The sequence below is a fragment of the Ipomoea triloba genome, chromosome 10 (assembly GCF_003576645.1).
Source record: "Ipomoea triloba cultivar NCNSP0323 chromosome 10, ASM357664v1".
In the NCBI taxonomy this organism is placed as follows: Eukaryota; Viridiplantae; Streptophyta; class Magnoliopsida; order Solanales; family Convolvulaceae; genus Ipomoea; species Ipomoea triloba.
This window is the reverse complement of record NC_044925.1, coordinates 18,476,758-18,496,273: the sequence shown is the minus strand read 5'-3', so window position 1 is coordinate 18,496,273 and position 19,516 is coordinate 18,476,758. Positions and strand designations below refer to the sequence as shown.

At 31.6% G+C, this 19,516-nt stretch overlaps 1 protein-coding gene across 1 annotated transcript; it reads left to right on the top strand.

Annotated features, from left to right (window-relative positions):
• The first annotated feature begins 15,528 nt into the window (after positions 1-15,528).
• LOC116032564 (serine/threonine-protein phosphatase PP1) lies at positions 15,529-18,496 on the top strand. The gene is made up of 4 exons (XM_031275195.1): positions 15,529-15,982; positions 16,701-17,260; positions 17,732-17,908; positions 18,075-18,496. Exons 1-4 carry the CDS (start codon positions 15,787-15,789, stop codon positions 18,096-18,098), a joined length of 957 nt encoding a protein of 318 aa, XP_031131055.1. The 5' UTR covers positions 15,529-15,786; the 3' UTR covers positions 18,099-18,496.
• The last annotated feature ends 1,020 nt before the right edge of the window (positions 18,497-19,516 follow it).

Sequence of the window (19,516 nt, the reverse complement as noted above, 5' to 3'; positions counted from 1 at the left end):
AAAAAAAAAACACTTGCAAAATATAAAAGGCTTTATTCTATATATAGAGCAACTTACTAGATCAGCTGTCGACAGTCAAAGGAGGCACTCTTCTCATAACAAAGGTATTCGATAATTAACTTCTAAGTTAACGACCAGATACTAAGAATAACTGAAATGTTAAAATTGCTTGTCCTCCCCAACGACTAGTAACTTCTACGAAGAATAACTGAAATGTTAAACTTACTTAACTTATTACTGTATAAGTAATATCTTTGCACCGCACGTGCATAATACTAGTTCGGCACCAAAATTGAAAAAAAATTAAATTGTACACCAAAAGTGATAAGAACTCAAAAGTGATATTAATTCATATAAAATTTAATAATAATTATGGTAATAATAGCTCAATAAATGTGACAATGCAACTTTCATATGTAGATAAATTTTTATATACTTAACAAAATTTATAGTGTTTTTGACAATCAGTTAAATATACAATTTTATTTGGTATCGTTTAATAGCCGGACTACTCTAATATCTTGAGTATTTGGCATATAGACTCATTTTTCTTTGTTAAGGCAGCCGATTGCCATGGTAAGTTTATTGTCGAAATAATCAGATAAAAGTTTAATTAATTTGATATTAAAATTTCATTATTATATGCTTAACATCGTAATCATATTAACGCTGGAAGATTGGATATGTATGAGAATTTTTCTAGAAATTTTACTATGTATGTGAATTTCCTACTTGGAGCATCCATTGTTATATAATATAAAAGAAAAAGTATTTTTTATTTAAAATATTTAATAAATGGATAAGATTAAAATAAATAAATAATATGAAACAATATATTAAAACATTCCATCTTTAATATATTTCATAACATATTTTAGAATACATAAAAATTAAATAAAAATTATGATAAAATATTTGTTATTTGTATAAGTTTGCACAATTTATATACTAATAAAATAAAATTACTTAATAAAAAATTAATTTATAATTTATTACATTATGTGTCTATAGTTAATAAATTAGGCACATGTAATTAACATATTATATGTCTGCAGATAACAAATTATGCGTCTTCAATTTATTTATAGGCACATAATATATTAATTGAATGTTATGAATTGAATTTTTTATATCCGTACATCGCACGAGTAATTGAGCAATTATTTGCTCGAAATCAATAACATCAGAAAACATTATCGATCAAACTCGTTTCATCAATTGCACTATATAGTATTCATTGTTATAATTTATATAATTGTATATCCATCTAAATATTCTTAAAATATTATAACAAATTCATTCCGTGCAACGGACGGGTGAAAATGCTAGTTGTATATAAAGATGACTTTTTATTGAAGTAATTTCATTTTTTATCCTAGATTTATAAGTGACAATTCATTTTTAGTCTTTTTTTTTATCAAAATATTTTTTTTGGTTCTTGTATTATTGTGGTATGATCATTTTTTGTCTTTTATCAATAAAACCATTTAAATTCCATAAAATACAATGACATTTAAGTCTTTAATTATGAAATTTTTCAAAAAAAATTAAAAATAAAAATATAACGGGCCAACCCACTTTGCATAAAAAAGATCGAAATGTCATTGTATTTAACGACATTTTAACGATTTTGTTGATGGAGGATAAAAAATAATCATGCACTCATGCCACAATAATACTAAGACCGAATGGAAATGTTTTGAAAAAGAAAAATTAAAAGTTAACTACACCTATAAATTTAGAACCAAAAATAAAATTAACTCATTTGTTTTTTAGATTAATAGGAGGAACCAGAGAACCAAATTAATAGGAGGAACCAGAGAACCAAATTAACATTTAACATTTGCTCAAAATAGGAGGAACCAGAGAACCAAATTAACATTTAACATTTGCTCAAAAGGGCATTCCTCAATCTAGCCGCGCCCAATTTATCCTCTGCTATATCTTGGGCAAGAATAACTGGGGGACTAAAAAGGTCACACCAAACATCCCTCTATTGGATAGCCAACTTTGTCAATGAGTCTCCACGATATGATTCTGTTCGCGATAAACATGATTAATCGTAATTATTAGGACTCTATCGTTTTTACCATTTAAGATCTTAGACTATCATATTTTGAACACTTTTGGTCCTTTCGATACTTTTCTAGTGAAACCTTATTTTGGGCAAGAGTATTTTTGTCTCTTCAATTTTTTAAATTATTTTTTCAACGAGTTAATTCTAGCAGAGGTCCCTTGTCTTTTTGTAACAATTTCAGATTTTGTCTTAGACAATTGTTTTAGCCATTTAACAACCCAAAGTATCATATTTTAGACACTTTTGATCATTTTGGTGATTTTTTTCAGGCGAAATCTCCTATTTTAGGCAAATGCATTTTTTCCTTCAATTTTTTCCGGTTTTCTGCGCTAGGTTTTTATTTATTTATTTTTAGCCGTGGATTGTACCATATCCTTCGCCTAGCTCTTGTCTTCATCCTCCTTCAACTTGGTTCCAAATAATCCTTCGTCAATGGCGAAACTGAGTACATGAAGACTTCTAAGTGAGCGGGAATCATTTTGCAATGTAATTGGAAAGTTCAAGATGTTGCCACCCGGTCGACTTCAGTATGACCGCTATTGTTTTATTCCATGATTGTGTAAATCATCTACTATAACTATAGAGGGGAAAAAGGGGAATTTTTTTCTTCTTTGTTATAAAAAAAAAATCATTTCCTAAAATAAGGTTTCACTCAGTTTTCAACCAATCAAAATGAGTTTACAAAACCCATATAATAGATGTGCTAAACTATTATTAATTAGTTAATATCAGAGTTGTGTATTGGGAATAAAGTTCATGACTATAGGCATAAGGAAATCGAAATTATATGATTTGAAAGATTACTAAATCCATAAGTTTAACATCTCTCAAACAATCATTATGAATTTTAGATACTCATAAATTCAAGTACACTTATATACTTTATTTTTTGATATAAGATGCTAATCCATACTTTTATGAATAGTTAGTACGTAATTGTATTTTTATGGGTCAATTTAAGAATTAATTGAAATTTGATTTGAATTCAAAAAAAAAATTTAATTTGAGAACATATTTGATTATTTGACTCTATTTGATAATTTAAACTCAATGAATACATATTAAATATATATGAAATCGGTAGTTTTATATCAAAAGAAGGACATCAAGCATCACCTAATAATTTCATAGTGAGATCATTTGATCAAGAAATACTCATATTATATTTAATTTAATCAAAAGTTTAAAACTTATTGAATCGTCAAAAGATCGAAGATGAGCAAGCAAACGAACCCATGTCTAATGTCTATGTTGAATATATATTTTAGCTATTTGATGAAAAATAAAATAGTAGTTCTTATAATTTTGACTGATAAGTTATTTAATAAAGGGAAAAGTGTCAAATATGCCCTTAAACTTTTTTTAAGATGTCACTTAGGCCCTTAACTTTCAAAAATTGTAATTAAACAGACAAGCATGTTATTTTGAAGCAACAAAACCCACAAACCTGTTGGTGACATGTAATTGCAAGTTAACTAGGGTTATGGCGAACACCCAACCAAATTTCAGCAATCCATGTCAAATACTAGCGACCGACGACCGTCCCCATTCGTGTTTGGAGAAGGCGCCTTCCCAATAGTCGGAGAAGGTGACCAAGTTAGTCACTTTCTCCAAACGCGACCGACGACCATTTGACTTTTACCGGTCGATGGTATTTGATAAGGATTGCCAGAATTATATCGGACGTTCGCCGAAGTTGGCTGGAACCCTAGGTGACCTGCAATTACCTTCAATTGTTCATGCTTAGATTTTCTTTACAGTTATCTACACGATTGAATTTAAAAAAAGAGGACTCCCTCACGCACACATCTTGCTATTTTGCCAAAAGAATGAATATGGCAAATTTTGCGAACGAAATTGACGCCCTAATATCATCTGAAATACCAAACCAATATGCTTATGTTGAATACCATGACGCAGTCAATGAATTCATGTTGCACGGACCTTGTGGAGAACTCTGAAAGAATTCACCGTGCATGGTAGATGGTAAATGTTCAAAGTATTTTCCAAAGAAAAAAAAACATGTTACTCATACAATTTTGGATAAAGGTGGTTACCCGATCTATAGAAGGCATGACAATGGGCGCACAATCAATAAGAATGGAATCGAACATGATAACCGTTACGTCGTCGCGCATAATAAACATCTGCTCCTAAAATATCGAGCACATATTAATGTTGAATGATGCAACCAGTCCAGGTCTATTAAATATTTATTCGAATACGTGAACTAAGGAAATGATAGGGTCACGTCACAATTCATGAGTAGTTCAGCGATTGCTCTCAATGGTGATGTGGTCTATGAGATTAACATGTACTACAGTTGTTGCTATATATCAGCATGTGAAGCCACGTGACGACTATTTGGATACTTGATACATTATCGAACCCCACATGTTGAGAGGTTGAATTTCCACTTAGAGAATAAGCAGAATGTTGTATATGGTGAAGATCAACCACTTGATGAGATTGTGGAGAACTAAACGATTAAGCACAACCAATTCAAGGCTTGGTTTGAAGCGAACAAAATATAAGAAGAGACCCAGTCACTCGCTTATGCAGAGTTCTCTAGTAAGTTTGTTTAGAGACAAGATTTGTGTGAATGGCATCCAAGGAAAAAAGGCTTCTCCATAAGACAATTGTTCTATTTTTTGTTTAGGTGTGGAGAATTATACTATCTTCGATGCCTTTTAAATCTGGTATGAGGACCTTCTAGCCATGAGAATATTCGCACTGTTGCGGGGGTCATTCACAAATCGTTTATGGATGTATGTTATGAATATGGATTATTAGATGATGACAATGAGTATATTGACGACATTACTAACTCGAGTTACTGGGCATCCGCGTATGCTTTGCAAAGGTTGTTTGCTATGCTACTCACTTCAACTTCAATTAGTAGGCTAGAGGTGGTGTGGAATACCGTTTGAGAATTTCTTGTCGAGGATGCACAGTTTTAGGGTCGACGTCTCATGCAAAATCCATGTATATTGAGCTCAAATCTATTGATTCGACTTTCTTATTTGCTTATCATTATTTCTAAATAAACTAATTTTTTGGTTTATTTGTTTCTTTTTTTTTTGCCCTATTAAGAGTTGGTGTTATCAGATTAAAATAAGAAATAGTTCACTATGGTGGAGTTAGAGAAATTGTTATCTTTGTGGAGGAAGAGCCTAAGAGACTTTCCAGAAATGCCAATTCTCGACGAAACCAGCATGGGTTTGATAGAAAACATGTTGATAGCCAAAGCGTTGGTGTATGACAAGGAATCGTTGAAGACAAAGCATGAAAAGTTGGTAACACAATTGACGGACGAGCAAAAAAAATGCCTACTACTTTGTCATGAATGATATTGATTCCAATAGAGGTGGATTTTTCTTTGTGTATGGTTATGGATGAACATGAAAGACGTTCGTGTGGAGAACATTATCGTTAAAGATAATGAGTCGCGGTGATATTGTTCTGAACGTTGGAATAGCATATTTGCTCTTGTAGGGAGGCAAACCGGCACATTCTTGTAAATATTATTCTAAAATTTCTAATCTCAAAATTTATTCTCCTCCAATCAAATTTATTACCTCAAATTTCACCTACTCTCCCCTTAATTAATTTGGCTAATTAGGTACAGAATTGCATAGTGCCAAAATAGCCTCCCTAATACATGCATGTTTGTTTTCTTCTTCCATCCCCAACTCTTGCCTATCTCTCTCTCTCTTTATGACTATAAATACAAGAAGAAACTCAGTCAACCACCATCACCAATATTCATCTTTCTTAGTTATGCTATTTTTTGTTGATGAAATCCATTGTTTCGCTGTGTTTCGATATATATTATGCTTTTATAAAATTATTCTATTGATTTAGTTTCGGATCTATTGGGTAGAAGAAGATCTTAAGCCGAGGTATGATTAATACGTTTTATTTTGTTGATGAAGGAATTATTTTAACTTTATATTTAAATAGATTGAAAAGTGAAATTGCATTTATATGATTGTGTTCAAGTTAATTAATATTCTCCCTTGATCTAGAACATGGGGGTTGGGGTTGAAAATTACCACGTAATAGAGCTTGTGGGGGAGGGATCTTTTGGGGAGGTCTACAAAGGGAGGCAAAAGTATACATGGTTATTTTTTTCCTTGCTACAGTGTTATTGTTAGTTCATACTTTAGTTGTAGATTTTTCTCAATTCGCACACTGCAGAAAATGAGTGTTATTTTTTAGACTGTTGCATTGAAATTTATCCCTAAACACAACAAAAGTGAGAAGGATATTCACAACCTGAGGATGGTTTGAAGGCATACAAGTAATGATGTTGTTATTCATAGTTTAATGTATATACAGAATTTTTATTTTCTTCTTACAATATTTATTTGTTTTTTGGAGATGTATAGAAAAGTATTTTTACAATATTGTTTTCATGAATTTGTGATTAACTTATATTTTACCAATCCTCAACTTCAAATTTTCTAAGAAATGTGATCTTTTTAAAAGTACAATTTTTACTTTCATCCTTTAATTATTATGGCATGATTATTTTTAGTCAATAGCTGTACTTTTAAAAAAAAATGTCACATGCATAACGTCCTTGATTTTTATTTTTGTCACAATAATTCGACTAGAAGAGTTTACAAGAGAATGAAAGAAATTACATATTAGGACAAGAGACTTAAATGAAAAATATTACATGTTTTTTTGTGCGCGATAATATTACGATTAGGCAATATCTTCATTGTCCAAACTGTAACCGGTTGGTTTGTAGCCTCAATTTAAAATTTATTCTTATTAAGATAATAATAATAATAATAATGATAATAATGATAATAATAATAATAATAATAATAATAATAATAATACTCCGTAATAATAATAATAATCCAAAATTCTTAATATAATTTCCTAAAATAATTTCCATAATATTAATAATTAATTATTAATTATATAATAATAGTAATATTCCAAAACTCTTTAATAAAAATTCCTAATTAAATTTTCCTACTAAATTCGTTTATAACATTAATTACAAATATAAAATTAGGAAAAAATTAGCATAATTGATACTAGCTAATCAATTTCCTAATATAATTCCTCTAATATAATTTTCCTATCATATTTTAATTAATTGATACTTTTCCTAATATATCTTATCTAAAAAGCTTCTTCCTTTTTTTTTTTTAAAAAAAAATAATTCTGATCCATATGTTAATCCGTTTATTATGGTAATCTATATAGGTAATTACCATATAGTATTTACCATCTAAATAACCCGTGGTAATTACCAATCGTATTTAACATCTAAATTTATTGTGGTAATTAAACATAGAGAATACCTTCTTACGATGATATTATTTATTTTTTTACTTTAAATAATACTACGTATCAATTATCCGTGCACTTCCTTTGACTACTTTTAAATAAAATCTTAAAAACTATGACAATTAAAGAATTAATACTTTCCGTAATATAAATTTTATCTAATAAATTAAGGAAATTGGTAATACACATATTACGTCCAAAATTAAAGGAGATTAAAAAAATTATGATAATTATTTCAGTTCACATATTATTATGCTTGTGAATTACGTCCATATAATTATGCAAATTATTACACATAAAATTATGCCAATTAATTCACACATTATACTTTTATTAATCTATTTTTTTTATATTTGATATAAATGAAATTAATCGTACACATATTACAAACATAATTAAATGAAATTAAACATACAAATATTACGGACATAATTAAAGAAAATTAAACATACACATATTACGTATACACATATTACGTCCATAATTAAACGGACATCATAATTAGCATAATATTAATTAAGAATAATATATACTCCTTAATTACCATATAGTAATCATAATAAAATGACTTCATTTTTATTGGATTTATGATAAATTTTTCTGCCCATATAGAAAATTAAACATGGTGAGTAATTAAAGGAAAATAAACATACACATATTACGTCCATAATTCAAGAAAATTAAACATACACATATTACGTCAATATTACCAACATGTATTTAACACTTTAATCTTACTATGAGAATTAAGAAAAAGGGACTCCCTTCATTTGTTTATAGTATATTATTATTATTATTATTATTGTTATTATTATTATTATTATTATTAGCTAATCTTTAAGAAAATTTCATTATTAAATTCTCCTAAAATTATACTCATAATTAGAAAATTTATAAATATCTAGAAATATTCTTAAATACGTACATATATTCATTAACTATATTAATCTATAATAAATTTAAAAATGAAATTCTTTTAATTTCTAAATGCAATTCTTTAAGATAATATGAAATATAATTAAGTAAATAAAATTATAAAATTAAGTAAATGTACATTCATAAATATTTAGAAATCTATTTAAATACATACATATACTTATGCATCATATTAATAATACAAAAATTTAAATATTAATTTTTAAATTTCTAAATATAATTATCTTAATTATAAATCTGACAATATAAATTATAATTAAGAAAATTATACTATAAAATTTTTCTAAATACATTTTAATAAATATTATGTGCTCATACAAAGTATTATACAGTCATATTAGGAAATAGTTTCAATTATGATCTAAATCTATTCATATAAAATTTAAGGCAAAAACTTTTGTAAGACCGTCTCACGGGTCTCAATCCGTGATACATGTTAAATTTTGATTAATGAAGTCAAAGATCTTACCAATTAATCAAAAATTTGACCCGTCTCATGGATTGAGACCCGTGATACGGTCTCACACAAGTGTTACCCAAAATTTAAAATTTATCTCTTTTGATTGTTGAATATAATATCCCTTAATTATTATTCATTTTATTAGAATTATAATACATATGAAATACAATTAGGAATAATCAATTTAATTATGTAAATTTCATTTATAAGTGTATCTAAATATATACATTATTAAACACTATATTAATCATACAAAATTTTAATTTTAATTTTGTATGTCATGTATACCCTGCAAAATATATGAAAAATCTAACTATATTATTATATTGTATATTTTAATATCTTTTTGTTTTTTTTTTTTAAAATTTTTTTTTATTTAAATTCATGAGAATATAATTTATTCCGTGCATCGCACGGGTTAAACACTAGTTGATTATATAGGACGAGGCACTGATGACGCACAAACACTATTTTGAAGCTTTGGACAAAACCATGAGAGATCTATTAAGGTTCACCATACCGGGTAGTGCTGAAAAGCCATTTGGTGAAAAAATAGTAGTTTTAGGCGGTGATTTTAGACAGATTCCTCCCATTATTCCAAAAGTAACGAGACCATTAGTTGTTGGAGACACTATTAATTCTTCCTACCTCTAGACGAATTGCAAGGTATTGAGCCTTACAAAGAACTTGAGACTACGTAGCTTAGCTTCAGAGGAATATAAACATACGGATGATTGATTTTCAAAATGGATTGCAAACATTGGAGATGGAATTGCAGGGGTTGTATACAATGGTTTGTCTACGATCGATATTCCGACACAGTTTTTATTGAAGTATGAACTCGATCCCATAGCAACTATAGTAGAAAACACCTTCCCAAGCGCGAAATATGGCATGCTTGATAAGTTGCACCTAGAAGGCCGAGCGATCCTCTCTAAGATTTTAGATGTCATTGATCAAATTAATCAATACATGTGCGACATGAACACTGCTGAAGGACGAGCATATTTAAGTTGTGACTCTTTGTATAAGGCATAATCAGACGGTGAAAATCTATTAGAAGTACACACTCCTGAATTCCTAAATAGTTTGAGATTTTATGGACTCCCTAATCATTCATTGACATTAAAGGTTGGTACATCTGTTATGTTATTGCAGAACATAGACCACTCTTTTGGTCTTTGCAACGGTACGCGTCTCATCATCACAAGATTGGCAGATCACATTGTCGAAGCAAGAATAGTTAATGGGACACATGAAGGAACCAAAGTTCTTATCCCCCGAATGTCTCTTACTCCTTCTGATACGAGATTGCCCTTCAAGTTCCAGTATAAACAATTCTCATTGATGCTCGCATATGCCATGACTTTTAACAAAAGTCAGGACCAAACACTAACTCGTGTTGGATTATTGTTGAAAAAATCGGTATTTAATCTAGGTCAATTGTACGTGGCTTTTTCCCGAGTCACTCATCCTGATGACCTGAAAGTGTTAGCTCTAGATGAGGATGGACAAGATTCTGTTACTACTACCAATGCCGTTTACAAAGAGGTTTTCAATAATTTGTAATTCATGCAGGTGATATTATGTTTTTCTTTTTCAAAGAGAACATTTGACCAAGTTATACAAATCCTAAACATTGATATATAAAATCCAAAGTTTCAGCACCGGATGCTTACATCTACACATTAGTTATTAATTCAACAATTATTAGGTCAAATTCAATCAAGGATAACATCACAAAACATAATAGATCCAAACAATATTTTCAATTGCACTATATAATATTTGATGTTATAATTTATATAATTATATATCGATCTAAATATTCTTAAATATTATAGCAAATCCATTCCGTGCATTGCACGAGTGAAAATACTAGTTAAGTTAAAAAAAGAATTTAAGGATAAATTTCTAATTTATTAAAATTTAAAATAAAAATAAAAAGCATTTTAAAATTTATTAAAATTTAAAATAAAAATAAAAAGCATTTTAAAAATTTCTCAATCGCTCAGTTTTCAACCAATCAAAATGAGTTTACAAAACCCATATAATATATGTGCTAAACTATTATTAATTAGTTAAGATCAAAGTTGTGTATTAGGAATAAAGTTCATGACTATAGGCATAAGGAAATCGAAATTATATGATTTGAAAGATTACTAAATCCATAAGTTTAACAACTCTCAAACAATCATTATGAATTTTAGATACTCATAAATTCAAGTACACTTATATACTTTATTTTTTGATATAAGATGCTAATCCATACTTTTATGAATAGTTGGTACGTAATTGTGTTTTTATGGGTCAATTTAAGAGTTAATTAAAATTTGATTTGAATTCAAAAAAAAATATTTATTGTATTCTTTTTTTTTTTTTGAGAGTAAAACCTTAATTCATTAAATCGGAATTCAAAATGTCAACAATGAACTCTGGAGGAGAGTACAGCCACTCCCCGCAACCTGACTCAGAAACAGCTTCCCGAGCAATAGCATGGACAGCACGATTCGCAGATCGCCTAACACAATTAAAAACTACACCATGAATATGAGATGCAGTTTCTTTTACATCGCCAATAATAAGACCGAAAGTAGAATTAAAAGGTTCAGACATTAAAGCATAATAAACGAGTTGGGAATCCATTTCCACGTCCACATCCCCGACATCTAGCTCCTTCACCCAACTCAGTGCCTCCCGGATAGTTGCAGCCTCAGCTTCCTTTACAGAATAAAACCCAGCACAAGCCTTAGATTTTGCTGCAATAAAATGACCATGTTCATCACGTAAAACCCACCCCATGCCCATAATAGAATTAGACCCATCCATAGCTACATCTGTATTAATTTTGAGCCTACCGTGAGTTGGTGGAATCCATGTTTGTACAATAGCATCATTCACATAGCTTGGGTGATCATAACCATTCGCAGCCTTCCAACTAAGCCATAAAGAAATAGCAGCATGTATTGTAGTGTTCCTATCATAAGGAATAGCATTCCATACAAAATTGTTTCTGCAGCGCCAAACACCCCAGCACATCATCACAAATTTACATGAGCAATCATCCTTCAAGGTATTTAAATTATTAAAAAGCCAATCTGGAATATTTGCATTACCTTGGTTTGATACTGGTAACCCTACTGCATTCCAAACGTTCTTTACTTCTGGGCACTCAGCAAACAAATGGTAGGCTGTTTCCTCACTCTGTTGACATAAACAACAAATTACATTACAGGAAACTCGCTTAGTAAGCAAGGCATCACGCGTAGGAAGGAAATTCGATGCTAAAAGCCAACAAAAAATTTTCACTTTAGGGGGCACCTGCAAATTCCATAACTTAGTCCAAGATCTGCCATCCACCACCTCACCAATCAGCCTTCTGTAGCAAGATTTAACTGTATATCGACCCTTGGGATCAGCAGGCCACATCCAAGAGTCCGGTGGTTTGCGATGACTCAATGGGAGATTAAGAATCAAATCTGCATCCCGGGCATCAAAGACATCGCGAACACATTCAGAATCCCATCCTTCCCCCTGCATATTGAATAAGGAAGAAACTGGTCCCTGGGCAATAGAATCATGCAAGTCTGTCGTGACATAGGAATTCTCATCATCCGGGAGCCAAGGATCCCGACCAATGATTGTAGAAGTACCATTACCAATGCATGTTCTAATACCATTTTGCAGCACACTCTGAACAGCCATCAAGCTTCTCCATATATAAGAAGGGTTACTACCCATTCGAGCCTCGAGGAAAGAAGACTGTGAATAATAGCGAGCCTTGTAAACTCGGGCAACCAAAGAATCAGGCTTCGTCAATAAACGCCATGCCTGTTTGCCCAAAAGTGATAAATTAGTTTCATGCAGCTTCCTAAAACCCATACCCCCCTTAGACTTCGGCTTACATAAACTAGCCCAGCTTCTCCATCGGATCCCTTTACCAGCGCCAATAGTACCAGACCACCAATATTCATTCATTAAATTCTCCATTTCTTGGCACAAGCCTAAAGGCAGTAAGAACACCATCATAGCATAGGATGGTAATGCTTGAATAACGTTTTTAAGCAGCACCTCTCTCCCTGCACGAGATAAGAACCTCACATTCCAACTTCGTATTCTGCTTAAAACTTTCTCTTTTAGGAAGCCCAAAATCTCTTTCTTCTTACGACCGACCAAGGATGGTAGCCCCAAGTATTTCCCTGAAGTATCACCCTCTCTCACATCAAGGATTCCAGTCACAATCTCGCGAACACTATGCTGCACGTTCAAACTATAGCAAATCATGGACTTGTCATAGTTTATCTGTTGACCAGAAGCAATAGAGTAAACATCAAGAATCTCTTTCATCTTTATGTATTCAGCAGCATTAGCCCGAAAGAAAAGAAAGCAATCGTCTGCAAATAAAAGGTGAGTGATTGAAGGAGCCCCTCTTGAGACAACCACACCATGCAGCGTACCTCTTCGCATTTGATGCTCAATTAAAGCACTAAGGCCCTCAACAATAAATAGAAACAGATATGGTGATAGTGGATCACCTTGCCTTAACCCTCTTCCTGGAATGATTGGTCCGAATTGTCTTTGCTCGTGTAATACATGGTATTTCACCGAACAAACTGTCTCAGTCATTAAATCAACATATTTGATTGTTTGACTCTATTTGATAATTTAAACTCAATGAATACGTATTAAATATATATGAAATCGGTAGTTTTATATCAAAAGAAGGACGTTAAGGCCAAAGATCTTGTGGTCTAGTGGCACCTGGTTGCACCTCCACATTAAACGGGGTGAGTGTGCTTCATTTGGTTGAAAAAAATAGCTATAAACAGATATTATATTGTAATAGAGTCAATAGTATTCAAAAAAACAAAAAAAGGGACGTCAAGCATTACCTAATAGTTTCATAGTGAGATCATTTGATCAAGAAATACTCATATTATATTTCATAAAAAAATTTAAAACTTATTGAATTTTAAACTTATTGAATCGTGAAAAGAAGATGAGCAAGCAAACGAACCCCATGTCTATGTTGAATATATACTTTAGCTATTTAATGAAAAATGAAATAATAGTTCGTATAATTTTGATTGATACGTTATTTAATAAATGGGAAAAGAGTCAAATAAGTCCCTAATTTTTTTTTTTCAAGAAGTTAATTAGGACCTTAAACTTTCAAACCTTATAATTAAATCTACAAACATGTTATTCTGAAGCAATGAAATTCATAAACCTATTGGTGACCTGTAATTACAGGTTAACTACGGTTCCGATGAACATCCGATCAAATTTTAACAATCCTAGCAACCGGCTACTATCCTCGGTCGCATTTGGAGAAGGCGACTTGGTCGCCTTCTCCAAACACGACTGGCAACCATCAGACACGACTGACGACCGTTTGACGATCGCCGATCGATAGTATTTGACATAGATTTTCGGAATTATGTCGGACGTTCGCCGGAACCTTAGGTAACTCACAATTACAGGTCACCAACATGTTTGTGGGTTTCATTGCTTCAAAATAACATATTTGTGAGGAGTTTTTTGCATTTTTAGTCCCACGACTATAGTGGCACTTGCAGGATTGGTTCACGACTTTCAAACTTTGCAATTTTGGTCCATGACTATTGTTTTTGTTGCAAAAATGGTCATTCCGGCGCCGGAAAACAAAAACCAGCGGATTTTCCGGCAATTTTTTGCCGGAAAAAAAAAATCCATTTTCAAGTAGGATTAAAATTGACATTTCTAAAAAATTCCCCTTTGTGTTGGCAGATGTTACTACTGGGCAAAATTATTCAAATATTATTTTTACTTTTTAGTTTAAATTTAATCTTAATATTATTATTTTTTGTTGATCTTGAATTTGTATTAATAATTTTGAATTTGTACGGGCTAAAAAGTAAATATAATTTAAATTGAAATGAAAAAAGAAAATAATTTTGAATTTGTATTTAATTTTACTAAGATTAACTTGGCTATGTATACTTTTAGAAATGAATTAGTTTTAACTTTAATTAGTTTACCAAAATAAAAAAAATTAAATTGACTATATATGTTTTTGGAAATGAATTTGTTTTAACTTAGATTAATTGTTTAGAAATGTCAATTTTAATCCTACTTGAAAGGATAATTTTTTTTTTCCGACGAGAAATTGACAGAAAATATGTCGATTTTTTTTTCCGGCAAAAAATTGCGTGAAAATCAGCCGATATTTGTTTTCCGGCGCCGAAAGGACTATTTTTGCAACAAAAATAATAGTCATGGACCAAAATTGTAAAGTTTGAAAGTCGTGGACCAATTCTACAAGTGCTACTATAGTCGTGGGACTAAAAATACAAAAAACTCTATTTGTGAGTTTAATTATAACTTTTAAAAGTTTAAGGGTCTAATTGACTTTTTGGGTAAAGTTTAGAGGCTTATTTTATCATTTTCTCTCAAATAAATTAAAAGTTGATAATATATATATATATATATATATATATATATATATATATATATATATATTTAAAAGAATTTTTTTTTGTTGTGAATAAAAATAAAATATCATTTTTTTTTGAAAACAATAAAATATCATTTGATTGTTCAAAATTTGATTGATGCAATAATTGTTGGCACGAGGGAGGATATTGAAGAAAACGCGGTTTTGCGAGTGAAGGCAGGCAAGCACGTGAGAACCAATCGTGCGCCACCGCGCTTTTGAGTCAACTCCCTTAAATCCCCCTTCGCTTGCCCCATTTTTTCTTAATTTGAAGCTTTCAACCGTAGAGAGATTCTATGTCCAATATCTGATGATAGTTTGCGTATATAGAGAGAGAAACCAGAGAGAGAGAGAGAGAGAGACAAACAAACAATGATGGACAACATTCCCCACTGATCTTTATCTCCATCCGCAAATAAAAAAAAACACTTTCATATCCGCATCTTGGAAAATCTTGGCCCCGACAGGAATTCGGCTTTCAAAATCATAAGAATTAGATTAGGATTTTTGAATTGGGAAGAACAGATGAGTATGATGACAATGGAGGGTGTCATGGACACAGGGGTATTGGATGATATCATAAGGAGGCTATTGGAAGGCAAGGGAGGGAAACAGGTTCAGCTCTCCGAGGCTGAGATCAGGCAGCTTTGCGTCAACGCTCGCCAAATCTTTCTTTCTGAGCCTGCTCTCCTTCAGATACGTGCCCCCGTCAGGATCTGCGGTATGTGTTTCTTGTTTTCCATGTTTGGATGTATGTCTAGATATTTGATTTGTATGCATAAAGGGACTGAAAATCTGAAATGAACATAAGAATAAGGGTGCAGATTATCTGTTTGTGAAATTGATGGTATTGGCCTAAGGCTAATTCTTTTCATCTTTTGTGAGTTTGGTGTATGGGATTGAGGAAATTTGAAAATTTTGCTGGGTAGGTTATGTAGGAGCAAATATTACATCATTGATATAGACCTTTATTTGGATCAATTTAGAGTTTGGGTTGACAGTAAACAAGTTCTTGTAGTGGATTGCGTTTTTGACTTCTTACCCATTGGTTTATTGATAATCATGAGATTTACAAAATAAGATTTAGACCAGTTCTGGTAATACCATGCCAGTCTCTCCAATATGCATACAATCAAAGATATGTCAAGAGTTGGGTTATTGTAATCATTTACAATCAGATCTCAGCTACACTAAGAAGATACAAAAAAGTCTTCTATGATATATATATTTTTTCCATTCTTCTTGTTGAGGAAGAGTGGGTTTATTATATTTTATTTTTCTTGGAGTTCAAATTGGATGGCAGATTTATTTGGTATTGTAACAACAATTATGGTCATACCAACTGTTTGGAGTGTTTGCTATAAATTAATTCTGGGGCTTTGCTGTGCCAATAATATCTGCTTAACTTTTCTTTTCCCTCCCATAACAATATTCTGCAGGTGACATACATGGCCAATACCAAGACCTGTTAAGGCTCTTTGAATATGGTGGGTATCCTCCTTCTGCAAACTATCTTTTTCTTGGGGACTATGTTGATCGAGGCAAGCAGAGTTTGGAGACAATATGTTTGCTTCTGGCTTATAAAATACGATATCCTGACAGAATGTTCCTTCTTAGAGGGAACCACGAGGATGCAAAAATCAACAGGATTTATGGATTTTATGATGAATGCAAAAGGAGATTCAATGTCCGGCTTTGGAAGATATTTACAGACTGCTTTAATTGTTTGCCTGTTACTGCACTTATAGATGAAAAGATCCTTTGCATGCATGGAGGGCTTTCCCCAGAGCTAAATAGTTTGGACCAAATAACAGAAATTCAACGGCCCACAGACATTCCAGATAGTGGTTTGCTATGTGATTTGCTTTGGTCTGATCCTGATCCTAGAATAAAGGGTTGGTCAGAGAGTGATCGAGGTGTTTCGTGCACTTTTGGGGCTGATACTGTTGCAGAGTTTTTGGGGAAAAATGATTTAGACCTCATTTGCCGAGGCCATCAGGTATACCATGAAAAGACCTGACTACTTTATGTCCTGTAAAATTACAAGTCCTGCTTCCAGAAATGACTCCTGACTCCGAACACCCTCCCCCTTGCCCCCACCCTAAAAATTAAAGAAATATAGGAAGATGAATCTCTGCAGAGTGTTAATGGCCTAGTTGTTCATATTAGAATGATCTATTGATTTATGGTAATTCTATTGCCCAAATTTAGGAAAAAAAAATTAGACTACCATGTTTGCCTTAAGAATTTAAGCATGTCCTTTTTCGTTGTTTTTAAGCCCTACATTTTAGAAGATAATACCAATATGTTTGTTTTCTCCTTTTCCAATTTTCCCTACGAGCTAGCATTGGGGTAGATGCTAGGTTGCGGCAGTTTGTTAGTTAAACCTCAAAGCCACTGAGAAATTGTTTTTGGTGAAGCATAGTTTTATTTGGAATGAATGTAATGCGATCCTATACCTGTATTGCAGGTGGTAGAAGATGGATATGAATTCTTTGCAAAGCGAAGGCTTGTAACAATATTTTCAGCTCCAAATTACGGTGGAGAGTTTGACAATGTAGGTGCTCTATTAAGTGTTGATGAGCAACTAGTATGTTCTTTTGAAATATTAAAGCCAGCAACAACCCCGAAGTTGCCCCTTAAGAAGGTATGCTAACATAAACAATTCAACAAACTCCATTCTTTCTTCTCATTACGTCTGCCTCTCTTGTCAACTCCTTTTTCTAATAATGTTTCTATTGAGTTTTATCTCCAAGAATGTTGATTATTATTAGATAAATAACGCTCATTGTTTTCGTTTTCAACACAAACAGCCCCCAAAGATTGGAGGATCCTGAAATTTTAGACGGGGTGGGTGTATATGGAGAAATAGCAGAGTAAATAGGGATTACACCAGCACCATTCTTGATTTTATGTGTTGGTTTGCAAGCTTTCTGCAGAGGAAGCTGTTCTTCGTAGGCATGGTGGATTCGAACCCTTGTTTGTTATTGAAACTTGTTGATAGCTTACCACTTGGAGACCATATTATGTTAAGGAAACTATCTGTATATTGGCAGCATGAGATATCTTCTGATAATTTAAAATTTACCTGGTTGGCTTCACTTGACACCCTTCATTTGTTCCCTGTTTTTTGTAATTAGCATTGAAATCTTAAATTTCTGATATGAATATTTCTTTAGTCTATTTTGTAATTTGTAGTTATGATAATGCATTCCTTAAATTTGCTGTGTTCAAAGGGGCTACTGCAATGTAGAATGAGTTTAAGGAAAGTTGAAAGTACCAACAGCAGCTGTTTATAAGATCAAGACAATAATATAATGGATAGTAAAATAGGAGTTTTAGTTCAGTTTTTCGTTTTGGTCTTGAAAGTTTCCAACTATTTCAATTTAGTTATTTTTTTAAACTTCAAATTTGGTTATCAACCAAACATTTCAGCCAAATTGTACAAGAATTTGGCAACGCATACCCACTTAATTAAAAAAAGATATATTTTGGAAGGAAATATAATAACCCATTTCAGTCCTTTTTTGGTGGATGAGAAATGCACCTTATGCGCAGTTACTAAAGACCAATGGTTGAAAGACTTATTCATCCTTAACCAAATGTTAAGGATTCGATCATTACCTTTACATATGAAATGTCTTAAATTTTCAGGTCAGCTGTCTCACTTATTAAAAAAATCAAGACTAACAGTGTATTTTAAAATTAAAAAAAAAATTCAAAATAAAAACCCCATCCCTTTTCTTTTTGGGTGTTGATTTGACAATCATTATTGTGTAGACCACGATCCACATACGTTATGTGTATCATACTATTAAATAATATGCATTCAGGACTCAAATAATGTACTTTTAGTATATTAAATGTGGCCTATACTATCAAATAATATGCATTCATGATACAAATAATGTACTTTTAGTATTAAAAATGTACATTATATTCAGAAAAAGTACATTATTTTGTATAATGTACATTCAGTACACGAATAATGTACTTTTAATATATTAAAAATATACTTTTTGGTATGGTTCATACAATACTACGATGGACCAAATAATTTGCCCTAATTTGGGTCAAAATTTGTATGTTGAATCGGTAATATTTGTCAACTTCAATTTTGTCGTAATTCTGGAAAAAAAAAATCGGAATTGTACACTTGTACGCCCATTTTATGGTGGACAAAGCAGAAGTTACATCATGAGAATGATATGTTACTGTAGAGTACACCATTTGTTTTTAATCAAAAAAGCTGAAA